Source organism: Neoarius graeffei, chromosome 6 (genome assembly GCF_027579695.1).
Source record: "Neoarius graeffei isolate fNeoGra1 chromosome 6, fNeoGra1.pri, whole genome shotgun sequence".
Taxonomy (NCBI): Eukaryota; Metazoa; Chordata; class Actinopteri; order Siluriformes; family Ariidae; genus Neoarius; species Neoarius graeffei.
The window spans coordinates 8,804,865-8,831,621 of NC_083574.1; the positions used below are offsets into that span (position 1 = coordinate 8,804,865).

Below are 26,757 nucleotides of genomic sequence, written 5' to 3' on the forward strand. Positions count from 1 at the left end.
CACAGAGGTATTCAAGAAACGAGCAACGAAGAGCATTCAGAAGCCGCTAGCCGTTTATTCTACATGCGTGACTCAACAAATATGATGTGACTGAAAGCAGCGTCACGCCTCATTATAAACGACCATCTATTTTAATCCTAGAAAAAAAAAAAAAAAAGCAGCTATATAATAAACTCCTTATTAACCTCGCTGGCTCGGTCTTTACGGGAAAATATCAGACAGGTCTTTTTATACGGCCCAAGACCTCGCGGTCAGTTGGTAAGTAGTTAGTAATACAACACCGGGCATGCTGTTATTAGAAAATAATCAACAACAGGATGGCGCAAAGCATCAGTTACAGTTTCCATCACAAAGCTGATTATTTTCCTAGAAGATCATGCCCCAAAGTGTTTTATTCCTCTTACAACACAATTTTTTAATGATTACAATTTTTTTAATTAAAGAATGACATCATAATTTTAACCAGTTAGAGAAAAATCACCTTTTGACTAATTAGATCCAATACTTCTATAGCAGAGACTCTGTTTTGCAGGTCAAGGGGCCCATTTCTACAATGGGGGGGCCCAGTGATTTATCCTTCAGTTGAAGCGAACCTAGTGAGCGAAGCGAGGCCAATGAACAGCTGGGGCAGCCCAGGGGTTGGTTTTTTTTCTTCTCAATTCTGGTTTTTTTTTGGTATTAGAAGCCATATGAAGCAATGTAGATGACAAAAATCAATGCTTCAACCAAATATATTGAGATATTGTTTAATCAGTGGCAATATTTTGGAATTCAACCACAGGCCACTATATATCACATCTATATTATCTCCTCCTTGTAAATTATAATTTATTTTATTAACTTGTTTTCAGTTTGGTATAGGGGTATAGTAGTAGTCACCAGTGGTGGTGGTAGTAGTGGTGGTTGCTGTTGTAGTTGATGTTGCAGTAGTAGTTGTTGTAAATCTAGTATGACTAATTAATTACCTTGGGTATCAGTTTTTTCAGGTGAATGTACTCTCTTTCTGCCGAAGAATGACAAAATAGATATATTTTTTCTTTTTTTTTCTTATCCATGTTTTCTTGTCTCTTTCGAATATTCGTACATAGACCGTAAGACGCCACCTAGCGAAAGACTTGGATCAGGTTTTACTCGCTTGGGACGCTACAAACGGGGCGGCGTAAATACACGAACGGGTCCAACATATATTCAATATGGCGGCAGTCAAAGCAAATTCATCCGATGCTGAAATCTGTTGAATATCCAGATAATTATGTTGGAAGTTGCATATTTGTGCAAGATTTGATATTGAGAACATGAAGTCAAGTAATACGCCACGAAACGTTCCAAATAGGGTATAAAATGCTCGCGTCCATATTGGCCCCTGCCCCTCTCGACAACGCGTTCATTATTCGAAATAGTGCGTCTTAGACGCGGGCGCGCCAACAATCTGAGTCTCTGCTATAGTAAGATATAAAGGAGATCAAACATTTTATATACTTGGCATGAAACGCTTCATCCAGTTCACAATTCAGTTTGATTTACCATATTGGGTTCATGATTCGGTTTTCCCGCGATATTTCTGGCACAATCATTACAACCCCACATCAGAAAAAATGGGAGTGGCATCTTGAAATTGAAATTAAAACTGAAACCATGATCTGTAAATACTGTAATCTTTGATCCGTTTTTGAGGCATTAGAGCTGTGTTACTTCCACCTACTCTGACGTCACATGTAGTCTGGATGTTATTGTGCCCTCTGCTGTCTAAACAACGCAATTACAGCTAGGAAAAGCTAAGATTACGCAGCCTAATTTTTTTTATTACCCAATTTAAAGTGGCATACATTTGTATTGCGATTTATCACCACGTGATATATTGCTATATACCTATTTTATACTGACTCTTTAAAAGTGTAGTTTAAAAAAATATATAATCACACACACATGAACAATAAATATCATTAGCAACACACCTGGATGCACTTTGAGTACTCCGACAGCACCTGCTCCACCTGACTTGCTTTCTTTGGTTCCTGAAAGATCTGAATTGCAGGTAAACATAACGTGATTAATGAACTTTGCGCAGTTTAACCTTGTTAGTGTGTGCAATTTGAAATTATGAATTTGCTTTTCCTGTAATATTCCATCAACATATAAATATTTTTGTATTCTCTAAAAGCCTTCTGATTTTTAGTACCACTTCACTCACTCCAGAATTATTGGCACACTTCAAATAGTTTCTCCAACTTTAAAAGTGCATATCACAGGCAAATTCAGGAGCAAGATCCTGAATTGCATTTTGTCCAATTTTTTTTTTTACCTTGCGCAATACCAGAAAAATTCAGTTGAAATCGAGCCATTTGAGGCGAATTGGTCCGCCTCTGAAAAAACTTTGCATTTGGATTTCCCGGCAAACATTGATTTTCGTGACGTCGCGTGTGGGACGCCTCCTTCTGAATCCTACGTCAGCGCTGGTTTGTTTATGAGAAAACGACCTGGTGGTTTGCTGCAAATTTCTTCAACGTTATCGCGTAATTATTAAAATGGTTAACAGATGTATCGTAGGAGGGTGTAGCAACACCAATCTTGATGGGATTAGTACTCATCGTTTCCCAAAAGACCGGACAATGAGAGAGAAATGGGAGCACTTGGTCTACACAGGCTGTGCACTGAAACCGTGCAAAGCTCTCGCAGCCTGCTGGCGCTTCCGCAGGTAACGTCACGATTCTGGCTCCAGACTCCCTTGGGATTTTTCCAGACGCGTTTTGTTATTTTATTTTTTTTCTGCTGTAGACAGATGGCCTTGTGCAAAATTACCCTTCTGGATGAGTGTGTAAAGGTACATACTTTCATATAAAAAAACCAAAATTGGTCCAGAACATGCCCTTTAAGTAAAATGTCCTAAAGGGTTGGAGAAACTTCTTACCTTCCTTTGAACAAAAGTTCTTAGAAGGATTTCTCTAAAATTACTGACACCCCAAAATAACCCCTGTGCTTAAATTGAGTTTACATACAACCCCGATTCCAAAAAAAAGTTGGGACAAAGTACAAATTGTAAATAAAAATGGAATGCAATGATGTGGAAGTTTCAAAATTCCATATTTTATTCAGAATAGAACATAGATGACATATCAAATGTTTAAACTGAGAAAATGTATCATTTAAAGAGAAAAATTAGGTGATTTTAAATTTCATGACAACAACACATCTCAAAAAAGTTGGGACAAGGCCATGTTTCCCACTGTGAGACATCCCCTTTTCTCTTTACAACAGTCTGTAAACGTCTGGGGACTGAGGAGACAAGTTGCTCAAGTTTAGGGATAGGAATGTTAACCCATTCTTGTCTAATGTAGGATTCTAGTTGCTCAACTGTCTTAGGTCTTTTTTGTCGTATCTTCCGTTTTATGATGCGCCAAATGTTTTCTATGGGTGAAAGATCTGGACTGCAGGCTGGCCAGTTCAGTACCCGGACCCTTCTTCTACGCAGCCATGATGCTGTAATTGATGCAGTATGTGGTTTGGCATTGTCATGTTGGAAAATGCAAGGTCTTCCCTGAAAGAGACGTCGTCTGGATGGGAGCATATGCTGCTCTAGAACCTGGATATACCTTTCAGCATTGATGGTGTCTTTCCAGATGTGTAAGCTGCCCATGCCACACGCATTAATGCAACCCCATACCATCAGAGATGCAGGCTTCTGAACTGAGCGCTGATAACAACTTGGGTCGTCCTTCTCCTCTTTAGTCCCAATGACACGGCGTCCCTGATTTCCATAAAGAACTTCAAATTTTGATTCGTCTGACCACAGAACAGTTTTCCACTTTGCCACAGTCCATTTTAAATGAGCCTTGGCCCAGAGAAGACGTCTGCGCTTCTGGATCATGTTTAGATACGGCTTCTTCTTTGAACTATAGAGTTTTAGCTGGCAACAGCGGATGGCACGGTGAATTGTGTTCACAGATAATGTTCTCTGGAAATATTCCTGAGCCCATTTTATGATTTCCAATACAGAAGCATGCCTGTATGTGATGCAGTGCTGTCTAAGGGCCCGAAGACCACGGGCACCCAGTATGGTTTTCCGGCCTTGACCCTTACGCACAGAGATTCTTCCAGATTCTCTGAATCTTTTGATGATATTATGCACTGTAGATGATGATATGTTCAAACTCTTTGCAATTTTACACTGTCGAACTCCTTTCTGATATTGCTCCACTATTTGTCGGCGCAGAATTAGGGGGATTGGTGATCCTCTTCCCATCTTTACTTCTGAGAGCCGCTGCCACTCCAAGATGCTCTTTTTATACCCAGTCATGTTAATGACCTATTGCCAATTGACCTAATGAGTTGCAATTTGGTCCTCCAGCTGTTCCTTTTTTGTACCTTTAACTTTTCCAGCCTCTTATTGCCCCTGTCCCAACTTTTTTGAGATGTGTTGCTGTCATGAAATTTCAAATGAGCCAATATTTGGCATGAAATTTCAAAATGTCTCACTTTCGACATTTGATATGTTGTCTATGTTCTATTGTGAATACAAGATCAGTTTTTGGGATTTGTAAGTTATTGCATTCCGTTTTTATTTACAATTTGTACTTTGTCCCAACTTTTTTGGAATCGGGGTTGTATGTTTAAGCACAAAATACCACTCACTGCATGTACTATTTCTTCATTAAACTCCCTTGGCTCGTTTTCATAAACGATTCATTCTGGAGGATTTTTTTTTTCATGTTGTCTTTAGAAAACACATCACTGATTAGCATCGCCCTTAACTGTCGTAATGTGTAGAAGTACCAACCTTCTTTTTGGCTCCAAGTCGCTGGAGGACTCCGTTAGTCTCCCAGTGTCCCAGAATTCTCCTCTCATACTCATAGGAGGGGAAGAAACAGACCACACCTCCTGGAACCACGTTGCACAGGTTGGACAGAACACGCCCTGTCTCCTCCATCTGACACCCCACACACACACACCACACACACACACAAAATACAAATGTCATGTGCATGAACAGTAGCAGTGATATTAAGCTGTTATGGGTGGAAGGACGGCATGGTGATGTTTTCTATTTGCGTCTTCATACATATGGTATTTTTAACAAGTGTAAATAGTGAATAATAGATTTTTATACATAAAGATCTATTTCTAATGATAAGGTGGAATTTAATTATAATTATTTTACAGGCATTTAGTAGACACTCTTGGCCAGCGCGACATAAAATATACCAAGAGCAGCCTGGGGAGCAGTTGGGGGTTAGGTGCCTTGCTCAAGGGCACTTCAGTCATTCCTGCTGGTCCAGGGAATCGAACCGGCAACCTTGCGGTCCCAAAGCTGCTTCTCTAACCATTAGGCCATGACTATAAATTTTAATAAAAATATACTTATATATTTCCTGAACAGGCTTGTAGTACTCGAGTCCGACTCGTGCACTAATTTTAAGGACTCGTGACGTGACTTGACTTGAGCACTGACGAATCGGACTCGTGCGTCAACTGTATTCGGACTCGTAAATTGGAGACGAGGACTTGGATTTTTTTTTCTTTATTTTTCGTAACATGCCATAATAATTCAGCATAAGATATTTATATCTACATAAATTTTTATACTAATTTCGTCCTTGGCACGTACATCAGATAGACTCTTGGGTGCGCTCCGGACAGTGCACGCGCCAAGCGGACTCTCGCGGCGTAAACGACTCGCACCTGGACAGGATGAAGGTGCAATCAGCGCGCCGATATAACTGAAAACACACTCACTTTGTGAAGTATTGAGTTGCGTTGCTGACACGTTACCGAGCCTCATTTCCTTGCTTGGTTTCCTGATTTCCTTTCTCTCATCTTTGATAGCCTGTTTGTGCGTCGCTCAACCTATTTACGAGTTTGCCTGCCATTCTGGATTGTTTACCGTCTTCATTTGTATTAATAAACACACCTTCTGCACATACATCCATCTCCCAACCATCTCTGACCGAATACTTCACACTCCCTGATAAAGAGAAGCACATTCACCTGTTCATACGTCATGTTCAGGAACAAACTAATGTTAATGGCGCTGAAACAGCCACCGTCAAACGGTGCGGTTGGAGTGTTGTTCTTGGACTCGAGACTTGAGGTTGAGTGACTCGACTACAACACTGCTCCTGAATATACCCATGGTAAAAGGTGCAGTCAGTGACATTTTAGTACACAATTTTTTTTTTGGAACACATTTGAAACCATGGTCACCGTATTTAAGTCATTAACATTTGGGTGACACCAAAATCCAGGTTTAAATATTATAATTATATGTTTTAGTGCTGTCAAAAATGTTGCGTTATTAACGCGTTAACTTGACTCAATTTTAATGGCGATAATTTTTTTATTGCGAGATTAACACACTGTGACATGATGTAGGTTTTTCGTAAGCTTTTGAAACTGCCAGGAACTTGGAACAGAGACTTTGCTTAGAAAACCGATAGCAGCTAGACTGTAATGCCACACCCCGCACAGCCAGAGTCCTCTGCCCTCCCCCCAAAGAACCAGCGTGGGCAGGGCGCGCTAGTAGAGATGGGATTCATGGCTCTTTGATGGGATCCGCATCTTTGTGATCCGTTCTTTGAAAAGAGCCGTTCAAAAGACTGGCTCATTTGGCTCTTTTTAAATATTTATTCAGTTTTAAGAAGACAGCGTCTAAAGAAGCCAGATCCCTCTGAACTGTAAACTCAATGCTATCCCAGAAATCCTTCCTGTAATATGCAAATCTGGCCGCCTCTGATTGGACAGCGCGACGCATCAACAGGCAGAAAGTGTAAAAGTACAAAATGTGTTAAGTGAGCTGAAACAGTAAAGATCAGATTCAATGCAATATTTATCAACGAACAACTTAAACTTAATATAATCGTGTACTTTATATTATAATCAAGCATGTCAAGCCTACCGTCACTGTGTAACCTACGTATCTCTCTGATTAGAGTTGTAGACTAACTCAAACAGTAGATCATTTCACTCATGGTTCTCTTGCTAGCCCTGCGCCGGTGCTCGGCTTAGGTTTCACGTTGCAGTGGCTGTGTCAAGACGTGTTATGCTTTGCAATAAAAAAAAAAAACATTAGTACAAAGCAAGCCCATTCACTTTTTTATGCTGATAAGAGAATTGCAATGGTTTTTTATGTGATAAAAATGTGCGATTAAATTGCGATTAGTCGTGAGTTAACTATGACTGTCGCGACATTAATCGCGATTAAATATTTTAATCGCTTGACAGCACTTATGTTTTGATCTTTTGTTTGCTTGTTTGGGGTTTTTCCTCCCCATTCAGTGGCTCACCCGTGCATGAGGTTTGGATTCACAGAGGTGTGCGTGTTTGTGTGCGAGATACCATCTGTGGCATGTCTCTGGTCTGGAAGGTAAACTCCAGTTCCTGTCCAGACGGGCCAGCGCAGAGGATTATGGGTAGAATATTCTCCGGAGGGATGACATGACCTGAGGTGCAGAATTTTACAGACGTGAATCCTCCTGTGGTTATAATGAAAGCGAAAACAACCCCACACACACACACTCACCACATGAAAACTCTGCAATGCGCTCGTTAGGAACTCCAGCTGACAGGAGAAGCTGCTCCTTAAAGTCTGAGACCTAGGCCATGAAAATGTCGTAAGGCATTTAGTTTAGCACTTTTAAGTTAGCAGGCTTTGCTCTCGGTGCGTGTTGTATGAACTTACAGGCTGCATGGTTCCCCCAGCAATTACGACGGCCCTGCATTCTTGGACAACCTGTGCAAAATGCACTGCTGCATTCAGCATGAGAAACTTTACACTACTCTGAGCCAGACATGCTGCATAGAGACAAAGATTTATGGTAAATGTATATAAGTACAATGTATGCAAACACACACACATCTTCCTTCTCTCCTTGTCCATCACTCCAGGAGCTGCTTATTGTAAAAATAAAAAGGAGGAGTTCAGCATGTTAAATGTCCTCCTTTATTTCACCTTGCTGGCTGTTGCCATGGCAACAAGGATGCCCGAGAAACAGCTCAGAGTCTGTTCGTGTCATGTCAACATGGCTAATTACAAGAGATTAGTCATAGCCATTAGCATGTTTGATTAGTTCGCAGACAAATATAACGTGTACAAAAGTTAAATCCTGACATTACAGTCCTTCACTTGAGAAGCTGCTGCTTTTTTTAAATTAAATTAAACACGTCAGAACTACTAACCGCCTGCTGGATGAAATTTGTGAAAGACTAATTAATGTAATTTTGACTTTATATATAAAAAAAGGTCACTGCCGAAAGCGACATGTAAAATTATTTTAAAAATCACGGTTCGGTTAACATTTAAAGCGCATTTCATTCAAGGCTGTTTCAAAGAAATAAAAAAAGTTCAAATGTAAAATTGCATTAACGTTTTAAAATCTGTTCTGAGAACCTGCTATTCAAGTCTCTGTCACTGTAGAAATAACATATCAGAATGAGCTTGTTAACGTTTACACCCGTGATATGAGCCTTGCAGCTGGAACGACGGTCAAAGCTGCTGTTCTCGATCATTAAATCGAGACCTTCTGACCAATCAGAATGAAGAATTCGACAGCTTGCCTTGTTTTTCCATCACCACTCTTCCATCTTTGTTAGCGCTGGTGAGAGCCAAAAGGAAGCTTTCCACAAGCATCATAGGAGACGCCATAATCGGTTTGTCTTCTACTGAACCCTGATGCTCAACAGGAGCTATAACACACAAAAAAAAAAAAATTAGCATGTAGACACTGAAGAATGGGCTGGCTAGAAAAACTTGCCAGAAATGTCAGGAAGAAATCTTGAATGGTGATCCTATGAAATTGGGATCAGCTAACAGCATGGGACCACCAACGAGCCCCCCCACCAGCTTCAACCCATCCTCCAGCACATTATACTACCTCAATTACAGTGGGGCAAAAAAGTATTTAGTCAGTCACCAATTGTGCAAGTTCTCCCACTTAAAAAGATGAGAGAGGCCTGTAATTTTCATCATAGGTACACTTCAACTATGAGACACAAAATGAGGAAAAAAAAAATCCAGAAAATCACATTGTCTGATTTTTAAAAGAGTTTATTTGCAAATTATGGTGGAAAATAAGTATTTGGTCAATAACAAAAGTTCATCTCGATACTTTGTTATATACCCTTTGTTGGCAATGACAGAGGTCAAACGTTTTCTGTAAGTCTTCACAAGGTTTTCACACACTGTTGCTGGTATTTTGGCCCATTCCTCCATGCAGATCTCCTCTAGAGCAGTGATGTTTTGGGGCTGTCGCTGGGCAACACGGACTTTCAACTCCCTCCAAAGATTTTCTATGGGGTTGAGATCTGGAGACTGGCTAGGCCACTCCAGGACCTTGAAATGCTTCTTACGAAGCCACTCCTTCGTTGCCCGGGTGGTGTGTTTGGGATCATTGTCATGCTGAAAGACCTAGCCACGTTTCATCTTCAATGCCCTTGCTGATGGAAGGAGGTTTTCACTCAAAATCTCACGATACATGGCCCCATTCATTCTTTCCTTTACACGGATCAGTCGTCCTGATCCCTTTGCAGAAAAACAGCCCCAAAGCACGATGTTTCCACCCCCATGCTTCACAGTAGGTATGGTGTTCTTTGGATGCAACTCAGCATTCTTTCTCCTCCAAACACGACAAGTTGAGTTTTTACCAAAAAGTTCTATTTTGGTTTCATCTGACCATATGACATTCTCCCAATCCTCTTCTGGATCATCCAAATGCTCTCTAGCAAACTTCAGACGGGCCTGGACATGTACTGGCTTAAGCAGGGGGACACGTCTGGCACTGCAGGATTTGAGTCCCTGGCGGCGTAGTGTGTTACTGATGGTAGCCTTTGCTACTTTGGTCCCAGCTCTCTGCAGGTCATTCACTAGGTCCCCCCGTGTGGTTCTGGGATTTTTGCTCACCGTTCTTGTGATCGTTTTGACCCCACGGGGTGAGATCTTGCGTGGAGCCCCAGATCGAGGGAGATTATCAGTGGTCTTGTATGTCTTCCATTTTCTAATAATTGCTCCCACAGTTGATTTCTTCACACCAAGCTGCTTACCTATTGCAGATTCAGTCTTCCCAGCCTGGTGCAGGTCTACAATTTTGTTTCTGGTGTCCTTTGACAGCTCTTTGGTCTTGGCCATAGTGGAGTTTGGAGTGTGACTGTTTGAGGTTGTGGACAGGTGTCTTTTATACTGATAATGAGTTCAAACAGGTGCCATTAATACAGGTAACGAGTGGAGGACAGAGGAGCCTCTTGAAGTTGTTACAGGTCTGTGAGAGCCAGAAATCTTGCTTGTTTGTAGGTGACCAAATACTTATTTTACCGAGGAATTTACCAATTAATTCATTAAAAACCCTACAATGTGATTTCCTGGATTCTTTCCCTCCATTCTGTCTCTCATAGTTGAAGTGTACCTATGATGAAAAGTACAGGCCTCTCTCATCTTTTTAAGTGGGAGAACTTGCACAATTGGTGGCTGACTAAATACTTTTTTGCCCCACTGCAAATTATGTTTATCCAGTTTTTAAAATAAACAAACAAGCTGTATCAATCAGTATACAGATTATGCTTTCTGTCACTCTGTGCATGTGTCTCTAAGTGACCTCATTCATATCAATAGCCAAAAATAATAATAAAATGGTAGAGATCAGACTGAAAAACAGCAGTCGTAATTATAATTCCTATAGCAATGGTGCTTCATCTAAAATCACTCTGTCGGTCCAGTCATCTTTAAACAAGCCGTGTCCTCAGATCGCTAATCGCCAAGGATGTAATAATATATCATGTGACGATAAATCACAATACAAATTTATGATGGTTCAAATTGATGAATCGTGATAATCATCAGGCTGGATCATTCGTTAGTTTTTCCTTGCTGTAACTGCATTACTTAGGCAGCAGATGGTACAATAGCATATGATAGTGGGAATGCACGCGATATCACTGTGGCTGGAAGTATCGACTCTAATGTCGCGGAAACACACAGGCTGTAAAATGGGAAAGAGCCGCTGTGCGACTGAGTACAAATAAGTTTAACAAGAAATCGGAGCTCTTTATAGACTGTTGAAAGAGAAAGAAAATGGAGGTAGTACAAATGTTCATAAAAGTTTAAGATTTTTCAATATTGTTAAGAAAAAAAGGTTTAACAAAAGGAATATTCAAGTTGATAAGGAATAGGAAAATAAATGCAACTTAAAAAAAAAATCATAAAATTCTTAATTAATTTTCATCTTTCAAAGATATTGTTGGGAAATTGAATCGCGAACCCAATATTGTGAACCAAATCAATCGTTACATGCTGACTAAATCACACCAGAGTGTGCAACTAAAATGAAAACTCTATGAAAGCGCTTCTTTCTGAGCTAAAGTCTCTAGCCGTGTCACGCGCCCCAGTCCAACCAGCTTCCTTCAGCTAAATCCTTTACACAAATGCAAGTGAGCAGATGAGAAGCAACAGCGGAGCTGCTACAGAAGCCGATCTGGTGCAGAGCCAGAATTTTTCCATACGGTTATCAGGTCTGCTACATTATTTTTAGTTTTTTGGGTGGTTTTTTTTGTTTGGTCCCCTTGAAATACTGCATCTGGACTTCCGTCCAGTTGATGACCCTTGAATCAACAGATAATTATGCTATACCCTCGGTAGAACCTATAAAACGTAGGTCTGATCTGCTTTAGCTGTTGATGATGATGCCCTTTCTTGTCACTAGTCACATATACCAGCGAAATTAGCCGTCAACTAGAGGTCTGCGCGGGACAGAATTTTCAGTCCCGCTCCCGCCCGCAAAGAATTATGATTTTCAGTCCCGCTTCCGCCCGCGCCTGCCATATTTTGTCCTGCCCGCAAATCCCGCATGATGCAGATGTTCGCGTTATTTCTCACGAAAGTTCTCGTCATTGGCTTGGGGAATTAAACATGCTGAGCTTAGCTGAGCTCTCCACTGACCGATCCTTCACCTAGCGCACGTAGCGAGGGTACGCGATGCCAGGCGGCATGCGCAGCTGAGGCTTTACAGAGATACCCATTGTGAGCTTCACTAGAGGAGCTCTGCTCTTCTGCCATGATCGGAGATCTCAAACACGGAAGAGCGGAAAGGAATCGGAAACATACGCGAGATTAGACCACTGTGGCAGCGGGGACGTGGCCAAGCAGCAGTCTGTGAATGGAGGGCGGGGTCGGGGAAGGCAAGTGGCTAGGTCATTACACCTGATGTCAATTTGTGTGTGTGTGTGTGTGTGTGTGTGTGTGTGTTTTGCAGGGATGGAGTATAAAGGGAGGGGGAGAGGAGTGAAGAGGGATTCGCTCCCCGACCACAACACGTGTGTGTGTGCGCGCGAGTGAAAGAAAGAAAGCTGAAAAGCTCAATAAAGTGAGTGGGTGTGAACACGAACTCTCGCCTGCCGTGCTTCTGTGCTCCACCCACATCAGGGATTACTACAGTGGTGCTGAAACCTGGGATGCACACCACTGACTTTATTGAGCTTTTCAGCTTTCTTTCTTTCTTTCACTCACACACACACACACACACACACACGTGTTGTGGTCGGGGAGCGAATCCCTCTTCACTCCTCTCCCCCTCCCTTTATACTCCATCCCTGCAACAAACACACAAATTGACATCAGGTGTAATGACCTAGCCACTTACCTTCCCCGACCCCGCCCTCCATTCACAAACTGCTGCTTGGCCACGCCCCCGCTGCCACAACCACATCCGCAAATTTAGGCATCTTAAAATGTCTTTATTAAATGCCAAATAAAATATCCAGCACAAATTATATATGATAGACATAAATTTATACATTTTATTTTAAACACGTTTTTAGTTAGCAGGACTGCAGCTTATCACCTCTCCCGCCCGCAATGAGCTTTCAAAATTTGTCCCGCACCGCACTGCTTTGCAGCGGGTCCCACGGGAGTGCAGGGCTCTACCGTCAACCTGTCCGTACGTATACAACATACAATTGACATATTGTAGACAGGACAGGAAGACGGATAAAGATAAAAAGGAAACACATGAGGAGAGATAAGGAAAAAAGAACAGCCCCCCCACTATGCTCCTGTCAGGAGTAGTGTGGGAACATTTAAAAAACCTTTGCACATAAGCACACAACAACACAAGTACACTTCAAACACGGGACTTGAGGGGGGGGAAATCAGGGGGGAGGGGGGGGGGGGGAGGTAATCCAGTGCAAGCAAGCAGCCGTCCGCTCCTGCAGCCATGAAGGCGCTGGTCACACACCCGCTTGTCACACTGGGGGTAAAAATGGCGACCGCGGAGAGTTAGAGAAGGAATGCGAGGGCGAGAGTGTCTCCCGGCAGTGACCTTCAGGGTGAAATGTTGCCTCAGCAACGGCCTGAACCAAGGCCGGTGCTGTCTCAGGGCGCCGAATGTCGATAAGATATGAATTGTTTGGTCTTTCCAGATGCAGTCTTTGCACGTCCACACCGCTCGTCCATATCTGTCCATTCCGTCCATTCTATTCAAATTGATCTCCGAAAAACGTATTCCTTGCAAAGCTGAAAGCTGCTCCGAGATAACCATTTATTTTGTGGTTAAAGTTCTGAATGTCCACAGTCTGAGTGCCAACAGCTTTGCCCACCACTCCAATCATATCGGGCAGCTTTGTGGGGCTTTGAACAGCTGTCACCGTTGTCTGATTTCCTCAATATACCAGGGCAATGCCTAATCTAATCAGCAAAAGTCCTGTAATCATGGTTCCGAATAGGTAGATATCTTCAATGTCCTCCACAGAAAGAATCACCAGGCACACGACCCGCCACCGCTCCCACGCGTCCATCATGTAACCAGCCGCAAACGTTCCGGCAGGACAGACGGGTTCCCCGAACCCAAAACCGTGTCAATTTCGTTAGGAGATCAGTTTATCAATTCCATGCTTTTTTTTAGTTTAGAAAGTAATGCAGGAAGAGTCTCTTCAAAAAGTACAGCAGACAAGACAAGACACAGAAGCACAAACAGGGAAAAAAAGGAGGGAGAGCAGAAAATACGACTGCCTTCCGTGGAAGCACGGAGAGAAAATATCTGTTCTTTCTGAGCTAATGTCTCCAGCCACGTCGCTCACCCCTGGTCTGATCAGCTTCCTTCAGCCAAATTATTTACACAAATGCAAGTGATTGGATAGTAACAGAGGATAATAATAAAGTAATGAAACCACCAATGATGGTGTAGCTCACTCCGGCCCCGTCTAGTTCAAAAGGAACGATCTAAAGTGGGCCACCTTGCCCAATAAATGGTGCAAGCTATATATAGAAGCTATACACACACACTAGGAATACCGACCTATTTACCAGAAAGAATCCAAAACCGTGAGGAATTGACCGAGAAGCAGCGATTTTTGTTGAACTGCTCATTAAGGCTTAATTAGTCCACTACTGCTTCAGATGGGTTAAATGCAGAGGATGAATTTCACTGTACTTGAAGTGTGCATGTGACCAAATAAAGGTTTCTTTCTTTCTTAACTCAAAAATAATAATTGCAATTATGCAAATCTGGGTAGAAGTTAGATGCACCCTAGGTACCCCTACCTTCATGCCAGAAAGAATCCAAATCGGTGAAGAATTGACGGAAAAGAAGCGATGTGTGTGGAAACTGCTCGTTAGGGCTTAATTACGCCATATCTTCATTATTATCTTCATAGCTTCTTCTCCGTGCTCTTGCGGAAGGCGGTCGCATTCTCTGTCTCTCCCTTCACTTATCTTATCTCATCTTTCCTGCTTCTGCTGTCTCGTCTGTCTAGTGTCTATACTTTTGAGAGACACTCTCCGCACTGCTCTCCAAACTAAAAACCATGGAATTGATAAACTGGTCTCTTCACGCAATTGACACAATCTTCTCGACGAGAAGCCTGGGTTCGGGGGAACCAGCCTGTCCTGCCGGAACGTTCGCAGCTGACTACACGATGGATGCGTGGAAGCGGTGGCGGGTCGTGTGCCTGGCGGTTCTTTCTGTGGAGGACACTGAAGGCATCTACCTATTCGGAACCATGACTACAGGACTTTTGCTGGCATTGCCCTGGTTTATCGAGGAAATCAGAAAACGGTGACAGCTGTTCAAAGCCCTATAAAGCTGCCCGACATGATTGAAGTGGTGGGCAGAGCTGTCGGCACTCAGACTGTGGCTATTCAGAACTTGAACTGCAACATGGATATCATCATGGAGAAGCTTTCGGCTTTGCAGAGGAAAATGGATTCAAGAGGCCAGTATGGACAATCAGAGTAGTCGTGTAAAGGAATGCGTCTGCTCGACCCAAACAAGCCCAATCTTATCTGCTTTCAGCTCCCTTAGACAGCACTGGCCTTGGCCAAGGCCGTTGCTGGGTAACAATTCCCCCCGATGGTCACTGCTGTTAGACTCTCTCGTATTCCTCCCCCCTCTTCCTGCGGTCGCTACTTCACAACCCAGTGTGACAAGCGGGTGTGTGACCAGCGCCATCATGGCTGCAGGAGCGGACGGCTGCTTGCTTGCGCTGGGTTACCTCTACCTCCTCCCCTCCCCCACCCCTGATCGCCCCCCTCCCCCCTTAAGTCCTGAGTTTTCATGCTGTAAAGCAGGGGTGTCCAAACTGATCCATAAAGGGCCGTGTGGCTGCAGGTTTTCATTCCAGCCATGCAGCAGCACCCTGATTTGGCTTATTCAATCAACTGACACACCCACCCTTTAATCAAGGGTGGGTGTGGCTGCAAGTATTTGACTATGTGAAGACAGTTCAGTTGATTGAATGAGCCAAGTCAGGTGTGCTGCTGCATGGCTGGAATGAAAACCTGCAGCCACACGGCCCTTTATGGATCAGTTTGGACACCCCTGCTGTAAAGTGTACTTGTGTTATTTTGTGCTTATGTGCTGAGGTTTTTTTTTTTTTTTAAATGTTCCCACACTGTACTCCCCACAGGAGCATAGTGTGGGGGTTGCTTTTTTTTCTCCTCCCCTCTGCTCATGTTACTCTGTATTTTTTTTCTTTTCATCCATGTCTTCCTGTCCTGTTACTCCCCCTTGTATGTATGTGAGGACAGGTTGATGGTCAATTTCGCTGGTACTTTGACTAGTGATAATAAAGGGTTCATTCATTCATTAATTGCAATTATGCAAATTTGGGTAGAAGCTACATGCAGCCTAGGCAGACATACCTTCCTGCCAAAAAGAAGGAAAATTGGTGAAGAATTGAGAGAGAAGAAGCGATTTTCGTGAAATGTGGACGATGACGCTGGACGGACGGACGACACACGATGGCATAGACTCATCACCTGTCAGCCAGATGAGCTAATAATAATAACAATAATAATAATAATATGTAATCTATAAATAATGCTAAAAAAAATTTATATTTCCAAATGAATGATGGTATCCATTTATGCATTATTATTAATTATTCGTATTTAAAAAAAAAAAAAAAAAGTGTTCAGTTTTTTGTTTTTTTTTTTATTATTTGGGGCGGAGATCTGGACCAGACAGTATTTGCTTGATGAGAATTAGGCTCCAGGACAAACCGACTGCCACTAAAAGAACTCCGGGCATGTTTTAAGCTGTATGAGGAATCTAGGTTAACTGCCATTTATCATTCTGCACAAATATTAATTAAATCCACATGACTGATGTGCTCGGTTACCTGTAGCGTTGCTCTGAAGGCTCTGCAAGAAGCGTCCGAGTCCTTCAGTTCTACGATTCTCCTTATTTACAGAGCTCGTGTGCACACTTACACCGCTCCCTTCATACTTCTCAGAGAAGCCAAACAACTACACAAAACACCACAACACAAACATCAGTGCGTTTGCACGCATTGTCCACGTTTAAACCTCCAGCATCTCGAGTGGATGCACAATAAACAGAAACCCCTTGAAACCTGGCGAATTTTACCAGGAAAATCAGCCTTACAATGGAAGACCAGTTGGCGATTCGTTTTTATTTACTGATGAAATTCATCATTACGTAACCATGTACCGCTGTTAACAATAAAGGTCTTGTTAAACATCTTCGTTTTACAGTGAGACCTATTAATAATTCACGCTCGCACATCCTGCATACAAATGAGCACAGAGGATAGAGATGAGTTTGGGAATGTTGCTCTGCTCACCTTCCTGCTGATCAGACTCTTCTCAAAATATCTCTGCACCTTCATTAGAAACAGATTTTAAGTCGGTAAGCAATTATTTTTAGTCTTAAAGCACATTTAGAACAAGGCCTGCTGTACATTTTAAAAAGTTCCCACTAATTACTGTTTTGGATAATAAGATAAAGTAAGGAATAAATCCCTTGGGGGGGTGCTGTTATAGGAAAATCATCAACGACAGGGTGGTGCGATGTAGCCTGACACGAAGCGGAGTTAAAAACACCCAAAAAGTTGATTATTGTTCTCGTACAGCATGTTCTGAAGTGTTTTATTCCTTCATGACCACAATACTTTGGCAACTATAATAATAATAAATAAAAAAGAGCATAATTAACAGTTATTCCATGAAATCAAGTCGTACATGAGCTGATAGCTGACAAGGTGTGTAGTACCGAGTTGTCTATAAGCCATGTACGACGATATTGAGTGGAATAACCGTTTTATTCTATCCACATTCGCTGGCTTTTGAGAAACCGAGCATTTTTATTGTTTGCAAATGCGATAAATTTAAAAAAAAAAAAAAAAAAAAAAAAAAACTTTATACAAAATGTCTGACAATCATTTCCGATTAGAATTTGAACAAACTGGTGACGCGACGGTAGCAATTTGTGAAAAATACAATAATAATTCTGGGGGGGGGTTTATTTCATCCTTAGTTGGTTAAACAACATGCACCGCCATTTTGTTTTTCTCTACTCACAGTACAGGTGGTCGTCGACTTACGACTGCGTTTGGTTACGACTGACCGGTCGTAAACCGATCTGGTCATAAGTTGGCCATGTTAAATGAACGCAAGTATATTGTGATGTGTAATGATATTGTAATCATCTTAAAGTCTTATTTTATCAACATTCTTATTTCATTAGCTTGGCTCATTATTTGGTTTAAGTCGAACACTGCGTACTACACTGCGTACAGTACAATTCGTTTATGTGCAAAACAAAAAATACGAAATACAGGTGTGAAAAATAGAAAACATTTTAGTTTGAAACATACCAAAATACAAATGTAAAACATAGCAAAATACAAAATTTAGTGACCGCTGGCATCACTGGTGCTTGGCTGGGGGTCGTCTACGTCATCAGCTGTTGAAGCGCTCGGGCTGGCGGGAGGATTTGCTCGTTTCATAAACCAGGAGCTGGGGCGGAAACTGTATGACGGAGTGCGCGAGAGACTGCGCGTGTGCCTGGAGCTGGGGTGGAAACTGTCGGACGCTCAGCTAGCTCAGCTGGGAAACACTTGCCAGTCGTAAAGTCGATCGGTTGTAAGTTGCATAGGTCGTAAGTCGATGACTACCTGTATATGAGCTGATAGCCTAGCAGTAGGGTAGCCAATCAGAGCGCACGATTGCTCATATCCAGTGAATGTGGATAGAAATTAATTTTATACACACATTTGTAGTGGAACGTCTTTAAAATAAAAGTTTGTTCCTGTTATCACTTACATTATGGCAAATATAAACAGTTCCTTCACTAAGCTCACTCTCTGACCTCACTCTTTTTAAGATATATAAAAATAAATTAATTAATTTGCTGATTCTAACGTTACTGAGGAAGTGGAAAGCGCAAACTGCTGTCCTGAAGACTTTCCAGTGGCGGAAAACCTCCCGAAGTGTTACAAACCACTTATGGAAGGAGTCTCCAGCGTCAATCTTGGCACCTCTTTAAATCGGTGTATTATCAGGCTTAGATTATTAGAATGCATTAGAACCACTGCGTTCTTATAAACCTGCAATTTGCCTTGTAGCTGGAACCGCTGTCAGAGCTCCTGTTCTAGAAAACTAATCAACACCTTCTGACCAATCAGAATTGAGATTAACAGCACGGTGGTGTAAGCAGACTCCTCTATACACGCACACAATATGGATATGGAATTTAGTTAGTTTTGGTTTTAAAAAGGACGCATGAGAAGCGTGTCTGATTTACTGGGAGAACGTTCCAGCTCAGAGTGTCCGTCACAGCATGTAAATCTCTCTACGGATTTTGGATAAAGGGAAGGAATTACTCTCGTGTCTTCCAATGACTGTAAAAGACATGGACACCGTTCCTTTCGATAGCAAGAGAGCCAAAATCCCTTCGCCGTGTCAAATTTAGAGCGAGAGTCGAAGTCAGGTACAGCTACTCATTTGGTAGGCCCGCCCCTTTCTCATAATATCAAAGTCCAGCATGTTGCCAAAGCTGTCGCTCATGTCATTCCCAAGTGTATCCATGCTTTATGATATAGTAGGCATAATGTTTTAAAAACTAATTTCTGATGAGAAAAGGGACACGGAAAATAGGCGATTTTGTCAGTGAAAAACACGGAGATGGGCGGGGCTACACATTATACTGCAGCCAGCCAGCAGGGGCGCTAGACCTGTCGTACCTTTACTTTTTATAGACGTTACGCTGTTCATGTTTTTTAAAACAGTCATTGGTGTCCATCAGTCAAAGCCGTTCTGATCAACATATACAGTACCACATCTTTCTTTTACACGGTGATAAATGTGTGCTGTACCTTGAACAGGTTAATGTTGTCTATCTGCGCTCTGAACAGGAAGTCATTAATGGTTAACAGCTCAGTTCCTGTGGTGAAGACAGAAATAAAACAAACGTCAATTGCTTGTACTGGGGATGGGGTAATTGTCCATGACAAACTGAAGAGTTATTTAAGGGTTAGTTATTTAACAGTGCCGGGTTTGATCTTAAACCGCAGACTGACACGTCAGTCAAGTTTGTTTTTATTTCGTTGATTTTTCCTCAAGTATATCTATTTATTACATTCACGACATTTAGCAGACGCTCTTATCCAGAGCGACATACAACATACCCAGAGTAGCCTGCGGAGCAGTTGGGGGTTAGATGGCGTGCTCAACAGCACTTCAGCCATTCCTGCTAGTCCAGGGAATTGAACCAGTGACCTTTTGGTCCCAAAGATGCTTCTCTAACCATTCGGGTCATGACTTTCTCCCATTTATCCTTTAAGTCAACTTTAACATATCTGACTGCGTGCCTTTTCCCATCCTAAGCGTGACGTTCAACAATTTGGCCGTCCTGTAAATATGGTCAATACAGGAGTGATTTTTTTTTCTTTAAGAAGTGATGAAAAAGAAACATCCACAGAAGAGAGGTATGTGCACGCATGTTTGTGTGTGAGGCCTGTTTTTATATCTTGGTGGCCACCAAATATCCTCACAAAGATGCAGGTACATTTGGCTAAATAATCATAATAATAATAATAATAAAAAAAAGTTTCGGTTGCTGAGATTAAGGTTAGCTCTAGGTGTAGCTTTGCAATAATTAGCTGTATATACTTGTCAGTCGAAGGTCCTCACAAGGAGTGTGTGTGTGTGTGTGTGTGTGTGTGTGTGTTTACCTGACTGGGTTCTCTGAGCCATAGGATTCAGGCCCACCTTCCCTGTGGTCACAAACAATGTTTATTAAAATAACAGCAAAAACAACATTTCTCTCTCTTTCGCTTTCTCCCTCTCTCCCCCTCACCTTCTCGCCCTCTCACACACACCTTTTCTCTCTCTCCATCACTCTCTCTCACACCCCTTCTCTCTCTCATTCATGCACTCACACCTCTCTCTCTCTCTCTCTCTCTCTCTCTCACACACACACACCTCTCTCTCCACTCACCTTCTCTCTCTCTTTCATGCACTCACACCTCTCTCTCACATGCACACCTCTCTCCCCACTCACCTTCTCTCTCTCACACACACACTCATCACACACTCGCACACCTCTCTCTCTCTCTCTCACACACACACACACACACACTCACACCCCCTCTCCCCCTTTCGCTCCCATTCTCTTTCACCCACAACCCTTCTCTCTCTCTCATCACACTCTCTCTCACACACACACACACCACCTCTCTCTCCACTCACCTTCTCTCTCTTTCATGCACTCACACCTCTCTCTCACATGCACACCTCTCTCCCCACTCACCTTCTCTCTCTCACACACACACACTCATCACACACTCGCACACCTCTCTCTCTCTCACACACACACACCTCTCTCCCCCTTTCACACCTTCGCTCCCATTCTCTTTCACTCACAACCCTTCTCTCTCTCTCATCACACTCTCTCACACACACACACACCCCACCTCTCTCTCCACTCACCTTCTCTCTCTTTCATGCACTCACACCTCTCTCTCTCACACACACCTCTCTCCCCACTCACCTTCTCTCTCTCTCTCTCTCACACACACACACACACACACCTTCTCTCTCATCACACACTCGCACACCTCTCTCACACACACACACACACACATTCACACCCCTCTCCCCCTTTCACACCTTCGCTCCCATTCTCTTTCACTCACAACCCTTCTCTCTCTCTCCATCACACTCTCACACACCTCTCTCATTTACTCACTCACACCCCTCTTGCTCTCATTCATTCATTCACTCACACCTCTCTTTCACACATACACCTCCTCTCCCGCTCTTTCACTCCCACCCCTTCTCTCTCTCCCCCTCCCATCACTCACTCACTCATACCCCTTCTCTCTCTCACACACGTCCTCTCCCACTCTTTCACTCACAACCCTTCTCTCTCTCTCCCTCCCTCATACCCCTTCTCTCTCTCTCGCTCTCATTCGCTCACACCCCTCTTGCTCCCATTCACGCGCACACACATGACATCTAACCTCCAAGAGTGCGCACAAGCCCCTCCAGCACAAACAGGATTTGCTTGATATACATCAGATTCTTGGCCTTCAGGCGGCTCCTGCAAGAGAAACCTATTAATATATTGATATGTTAAAAGATAAAATATGCCATTTCTTCCTTGCAAACATTTGTAAGCCATTTTTTTTTTATGAAAGTCACAGGCACCTCCTGACATTTTAAAAAACACATTTATGAAAAGAAGGCCTTTTCAAAAGCCTGCGAGTAGTAAAATAAAGTACTAAGAGGATTTTGTTTTTTCCCCCCTTTACCTGTAGCGGTTGCTGTACTGAGAGAGTTGTGAGTGAGCCCTGCACAGCTGAAACACAACATCAACAGCTCAAATTAACTCAGCCATTTGTGATCATTACATTTGGGCAGATAATCAGTTATAGGATTAATTACGATATTATTTGACACGTACCTACCTGAACATTGGGCCATTAAAAAGCACTGCATGAATCTTTTACGAAGCAATGCTGGAGGATTTATGTTTCTCATCTCATTATCTCTAGCCGCTTTATCCTGTTCTACAGGGTCGCAGGCGAGCTGGAGCCTATCCCAGCTGACTACGGGCGAAAGGCGGGGTACACCCTGGACAAGTCGCCAGGTCATCACAGGGCTGACACATAGACACAGACAACCATTCACACTCACATTCACACCTACGCTCAATTTAGAGTCACCAGTTAACCTAACCTGCATGTCTTTGGACTGTGGGGGAAACCGGAGCACCCAGAGGAAACCCACGCGGACATGGGGAGAACATGCAAACTCCGCACAGAAAGGCCCTCGCCGGCCACGGGGCTCGAACCCGGACCTTCTTGCTGTGAGGCGACGGCGCTAACCACTACACCACCGTGCTGCCCGGATTTATGGTTTTTTTTTTAAATAAATGGTATGAAAATCATGCATCAATTACCATTATAGCCATTTTTATTCTCACGTTACAAAGTTATTAGCTTTACGAACACGACATTAATGAAGCTTTTAGACTCTGGACAGGCACAGTAAGATAAAGAACATATCATGAAGAGCTATTCAAAAACCAAGGTCACGTATTTAAAGCCTATTTGTCAGCTGAATTAATGATTTTCAGGCATCTGACTGGTCAGAAGGTGTGTGTGGTTTTTGTATAACGGCATGGCTCAGATCACGGTTCTAGCAGGGACACAAACAATAATATTAATATGCTTATTTCTCTAGTAACAGCTCATACACAAGGACTTGCATGACCGATGTGCTACATAAAACTGAAATAAAGTGTTTAGCAAAGTAAAAATGTATAATCCTTGATGTGTTGACTTAAAAAAAAAAAAAAGACATTTATATAACAATTATGGAAGGAGTCTCAGGTGTCAGCACTTTGTAACGGGCATGGTGCTTTGTAAAGATCATCATTATGGTAAAGTCTTCAAGACAGAGGAGTTTACACTCTTTTAGAGAAACAGAAAGAGAAGGAGAGGCTGGTGAGGGAATGACTGTTTAATCGCAGCTAGAACAGGAACTAACTTGCCTCCTTGATGTTCCATAACATTAAATTTAGCTTTGAGCTATAAGCCATTAAAAATGTGAGGCATTTGTAATAATTGGCAAATCGCTGCGCTATTAATGCAATGACAGACTCCAGAACTTCTACAAAAATAATCCACTTCGGGATGATAACGGTTCACGTCACATCATTTTCATGTGTTTTATGATGAGAATAAATGTGATATTACATGGTTGTGTGAAAATACGAAGTTGATCTTTAAGTGGCGAATATATTCACGAGCGAGCGAAGGGAATGAGTGATATTTTTCAACATGAGAAGATAAACTTCACATCTTCATACCACTGTGTAATGTTCTTTAAAGGTCCCATGGCATGGTGGTTTGTTGATGCTTTAAACGGGCTCGTGGAGGTTTCCGGATGTTATATCCGCAGCCTTTCTCGAAATGAACCCTCGGCACATAGATATAGCCTCCTGGGAGAAAGCCCCATTTCAGCCCTTTTCCCAGTGCGTCGTTTTGCTAATGAGAAGCAGGAGGCGGGGAAGGGTAGAGGGTGGGGGCGGGCCATGGGGGGAGGGGGAGGGGCTTGACCAAGCTGCGCGCACACATACTCGCTGCCATCAGTGCCTGTAGCCACGCTGCTAAGACAAAACCCCGTTCTCCCTCGGACTCCTTTCGTAAACTCAACGTGACACAGAGAAGAGAGAGTGAGAGTGTTCGGAGTGGTAGTTTACGAACGTATAATACCCTAGGCTTGAACACGCACTCCATAACCAAAAGAGGATAGAAACAGCAACTACAGCAACATATCGCTTATCCAACAGAAGACATGCATTGCGGAGCAATAGTCAAACATAAGCTCATAAGTTAGTCAATTTCCAGACTAAACTCAGTTTAACAGAGCATGCTGCATGCTCTTTAGTTTTGTAGCACAGAGTACCTGGCTAACTGCAGGAAGCAGTTAGCTGCACAGCTAATGTAGCCATTGCTAGGCTAACGCACCGATTTTAAAACACGGCAAAACGACCAGTTATACGCTTACTTGTTCGGTGTTTGTTGCTGATGCGGCAGGGATGCTTGGTACGGACCCAGGCTTCAGTGACAGTTGATGTGCAAAACCTGCCCTGTACTGTCCCAAGTTGTGGAAACATTCATCAGGAAAATGCTTCCGACAAACATACATCGTCTTAGGTAGACTCGACGGCGTATTATTGAAGTAAATAAAATTAAGCCACTGCGTCTTCAGGGGCTCTCCCGTCGGCAGTAAAAACAGACTCCTTTCTGTGTTGTCACATCCATGTACAGCACAATTTCCATGTTTCGCTCGCTTAGGTGATGCCATGTTGTGGTGTCCTCTATGGTCTCCTCACTACAACTGGGCGGGGCAATCCATACAGTGGGTGGGAATCCAGAGGGGGGGCGTGGGGATCATCTCCCTTGCTGACTTAGTAAAGGGAAGAGCTCATCAACGCGCCGTTTTGACGCGCCATTCTCAAATGTTGGGCATAGTTTGGTTTACACATTATGACATTTCTAGCCACTGGGGTGACTTAAGAAGGTCAGAGGAACTCATTTTAACGTTAAAAAACCTCAGAAAGTGAAAATTTCATGCCATGGGACCTTTAATATGGTCACATCCACACACACAAGTTAATCAAAAGCATTTTGATTCTGAACCGGTTCGACATCAACAACGCACGTCTAGTCAGCAGGAAAATACTGGGAGTGACATCATCAGATTGAAATATCGGGAATTATTATACATACAGGACACTTTTTCGATGGAATAAAAACATGTGTTCTATTCCCTTCCAGCAGGTTTCATTCATTGTTAGCATTTCGCTTGTCCTACGTGCATTATGTCACTCTACCCAGTGGAGAATGAGCGTTGAATATGGTTTACGATATTGCATGGTTGTCAAGACACGTCAGAGAGGTGAAACTTCCACGCTAGCAAGCAACTGGGACAATTTGTAAACAAACATGGCCGCCAGGTTTGCTTCGTTAAATATGGAAGATTTTGATGGAATTTTGAAAGAGAATGACGCGCTGAACACCCCAACGGAGTGTTTATGTATAATAATAAATCAAAATGGCTTTTTTTCCATGATATATCGTATATTCCATTCAGCTACTCGTCTTCGACTTGTTAATATCATGCTAGCTGAATAGAATATTATGGGTCCATCTCAGAAACTGCTCTCTCATTTGGGACATCATGGTCAAAAAAATAAATTTTCTAATTTTTTTTTTTTTTTTGCATTTACCGAACACTCAATATTTCTTGTGTCATGTTTAATAAGAATAAAGATAGTATCTTGCTTTATCTGGCCTCCACTGTGGAAATTTTTATTATAATTCAAATGCTTTTGCAAAATTTATTTCCATATAAAATAACTCCATCATGAAGAATTAAAGCCCCTCCTTCACAGATGAGTGAAAATATTGAATAAAAATTTCCTCTTTTTGATTGCTTGGGTTAAAAATGCCAAGTTATGATGACTGAATTGATTATTCACTTAAATATGAATAATATGATACATTTTGGGGATTTGATATGGCGAAATAGGACACAATGGAAAAATCAAGAACACACCGGAAAGATGAGAATAACGGCAGTGGTAAAAGAACAGCGACTGTACCGGCTGAAGGTCGCGCGGGTCTCTGCTGCGGCGCGCGAGCAACGGGACATCACTACCGCACCGGACGGAGCACAAGGCGGGGGCGGGGCAAAATGACCGGCCGTAGATTCTATCAAAAGTTCGATCGAAATTGACCATGATTGCAAAATATTGGCCAAAAATACGCAACGAAATATGAAAGCAAGATGAAAAAGAAACATTCTATTGCCTTATACTGCAAGACTAAAACAAAATAAAACTGTCAAAACTCACCTTTTCAGCGATAACGTCCGAACAGATCACCCACGTAACAGAAAGACCGCAAATGGAAGCGCGATCAACTTCTAACTGCTGGAGTGGAAAATTCCATTCTACGCATGCAAATTGTTACTGTGTGTCCTTCCCCGCACACAAATAACACGCTACGGTAAAAAATAGACCACAACTCATTTTACAGCTCAGAAATTCATACAAGACCAGCTACCATCGTAACATATTCTGTAAGAAACACATTCTATACCTAACTTTCAGCTTTCGTTTTAAAAAACAAAAATCGCAGCTTTATAACTAAATGTTTATACGGCGTAGTGATTTTAAGTTACTACTTTTGGTGAGGTAGTGACCTCGACCCTGAGGCTTTCCATTTAGATCAAAACACACGATCGTATTGGTTTTGGGTCTGCGGGAAACGGAGTTACGACGGTGATCAAATATTTTGCATGATGTTTTATTACGGTTATGATTATTCTGTGAGCGCACCGATCCTTAGGTGGATAAAGTTACAACTTAAAATACAATTAGTGATAACTGGAGACTTTTCAGTGGACTACAACCTTTTTAAAAGGAATGCGATGTAGTCAACCATTTATCATGTCCCAGATCAAGT

At 42.5% G+C, this 26,757-nt stretch overlaps 1 protein-coding gene across 3 annotated transcripts in view; it reads right to left on the reverse strand.

Annotated features, from left to right (window-relative positions):
• The window catches only part of ddx11 (DEAD/H (Asp-Glu-Ala-Asp/His) box helicase 11), a 115,157-nt gene that overhangs the window by 7,024 nt on the left and 81,376 nt on the right, over positions 1–26,757 (reverse strand). For all 3 annotated transcript variants that reach the window (XM_060923267.1, XM_060923268.1, XM_060923266.1), the window contains 12 exons: positions 22,030–22,076; positions 21,739–21,818; positions 20,449–20,490; positions 19,591–19,658; positions 17,059–17,097; positions 16,594–16,720; positions 8,548–8,676; positions 7,673–7,785; positions 7,514–7,586; positions 7,330–7,433; positions 4,775–4,924; positions 1,956–2,024 (listed from right to left, as the gene is read on the reverse strand). In XM_060923267.1, coding sequence (XP_060779250.1) covers positions 1,956–2,024; positions 4,775–4,924; positions 7,330–7,433; positions 7,514–7,586; positions 7,673–7,785; positions 8,548–8,676; positions 16,594–16,720; positions 17,059–17,097; positions 19,591–19,658; positions 20,449–20,490; positions 21,739–21,818; positions 22,030–22,076 — 1,041 coding nt within the window. The remainder of the gene's footprint in view (positions 1–1,955; positions 2,025–4,774; positions 4,925–7,329; positions 7,434–7,513; positions 7,587–7,672; positions 7,786–8,547; positions 8,677–16,593; positions 16,721–17,058; positions 17,098–19,590; positions 19,659–20,448; positions 20,491–21,738; positions 21,819–22,029; positions 22,077–26,757) is intronic.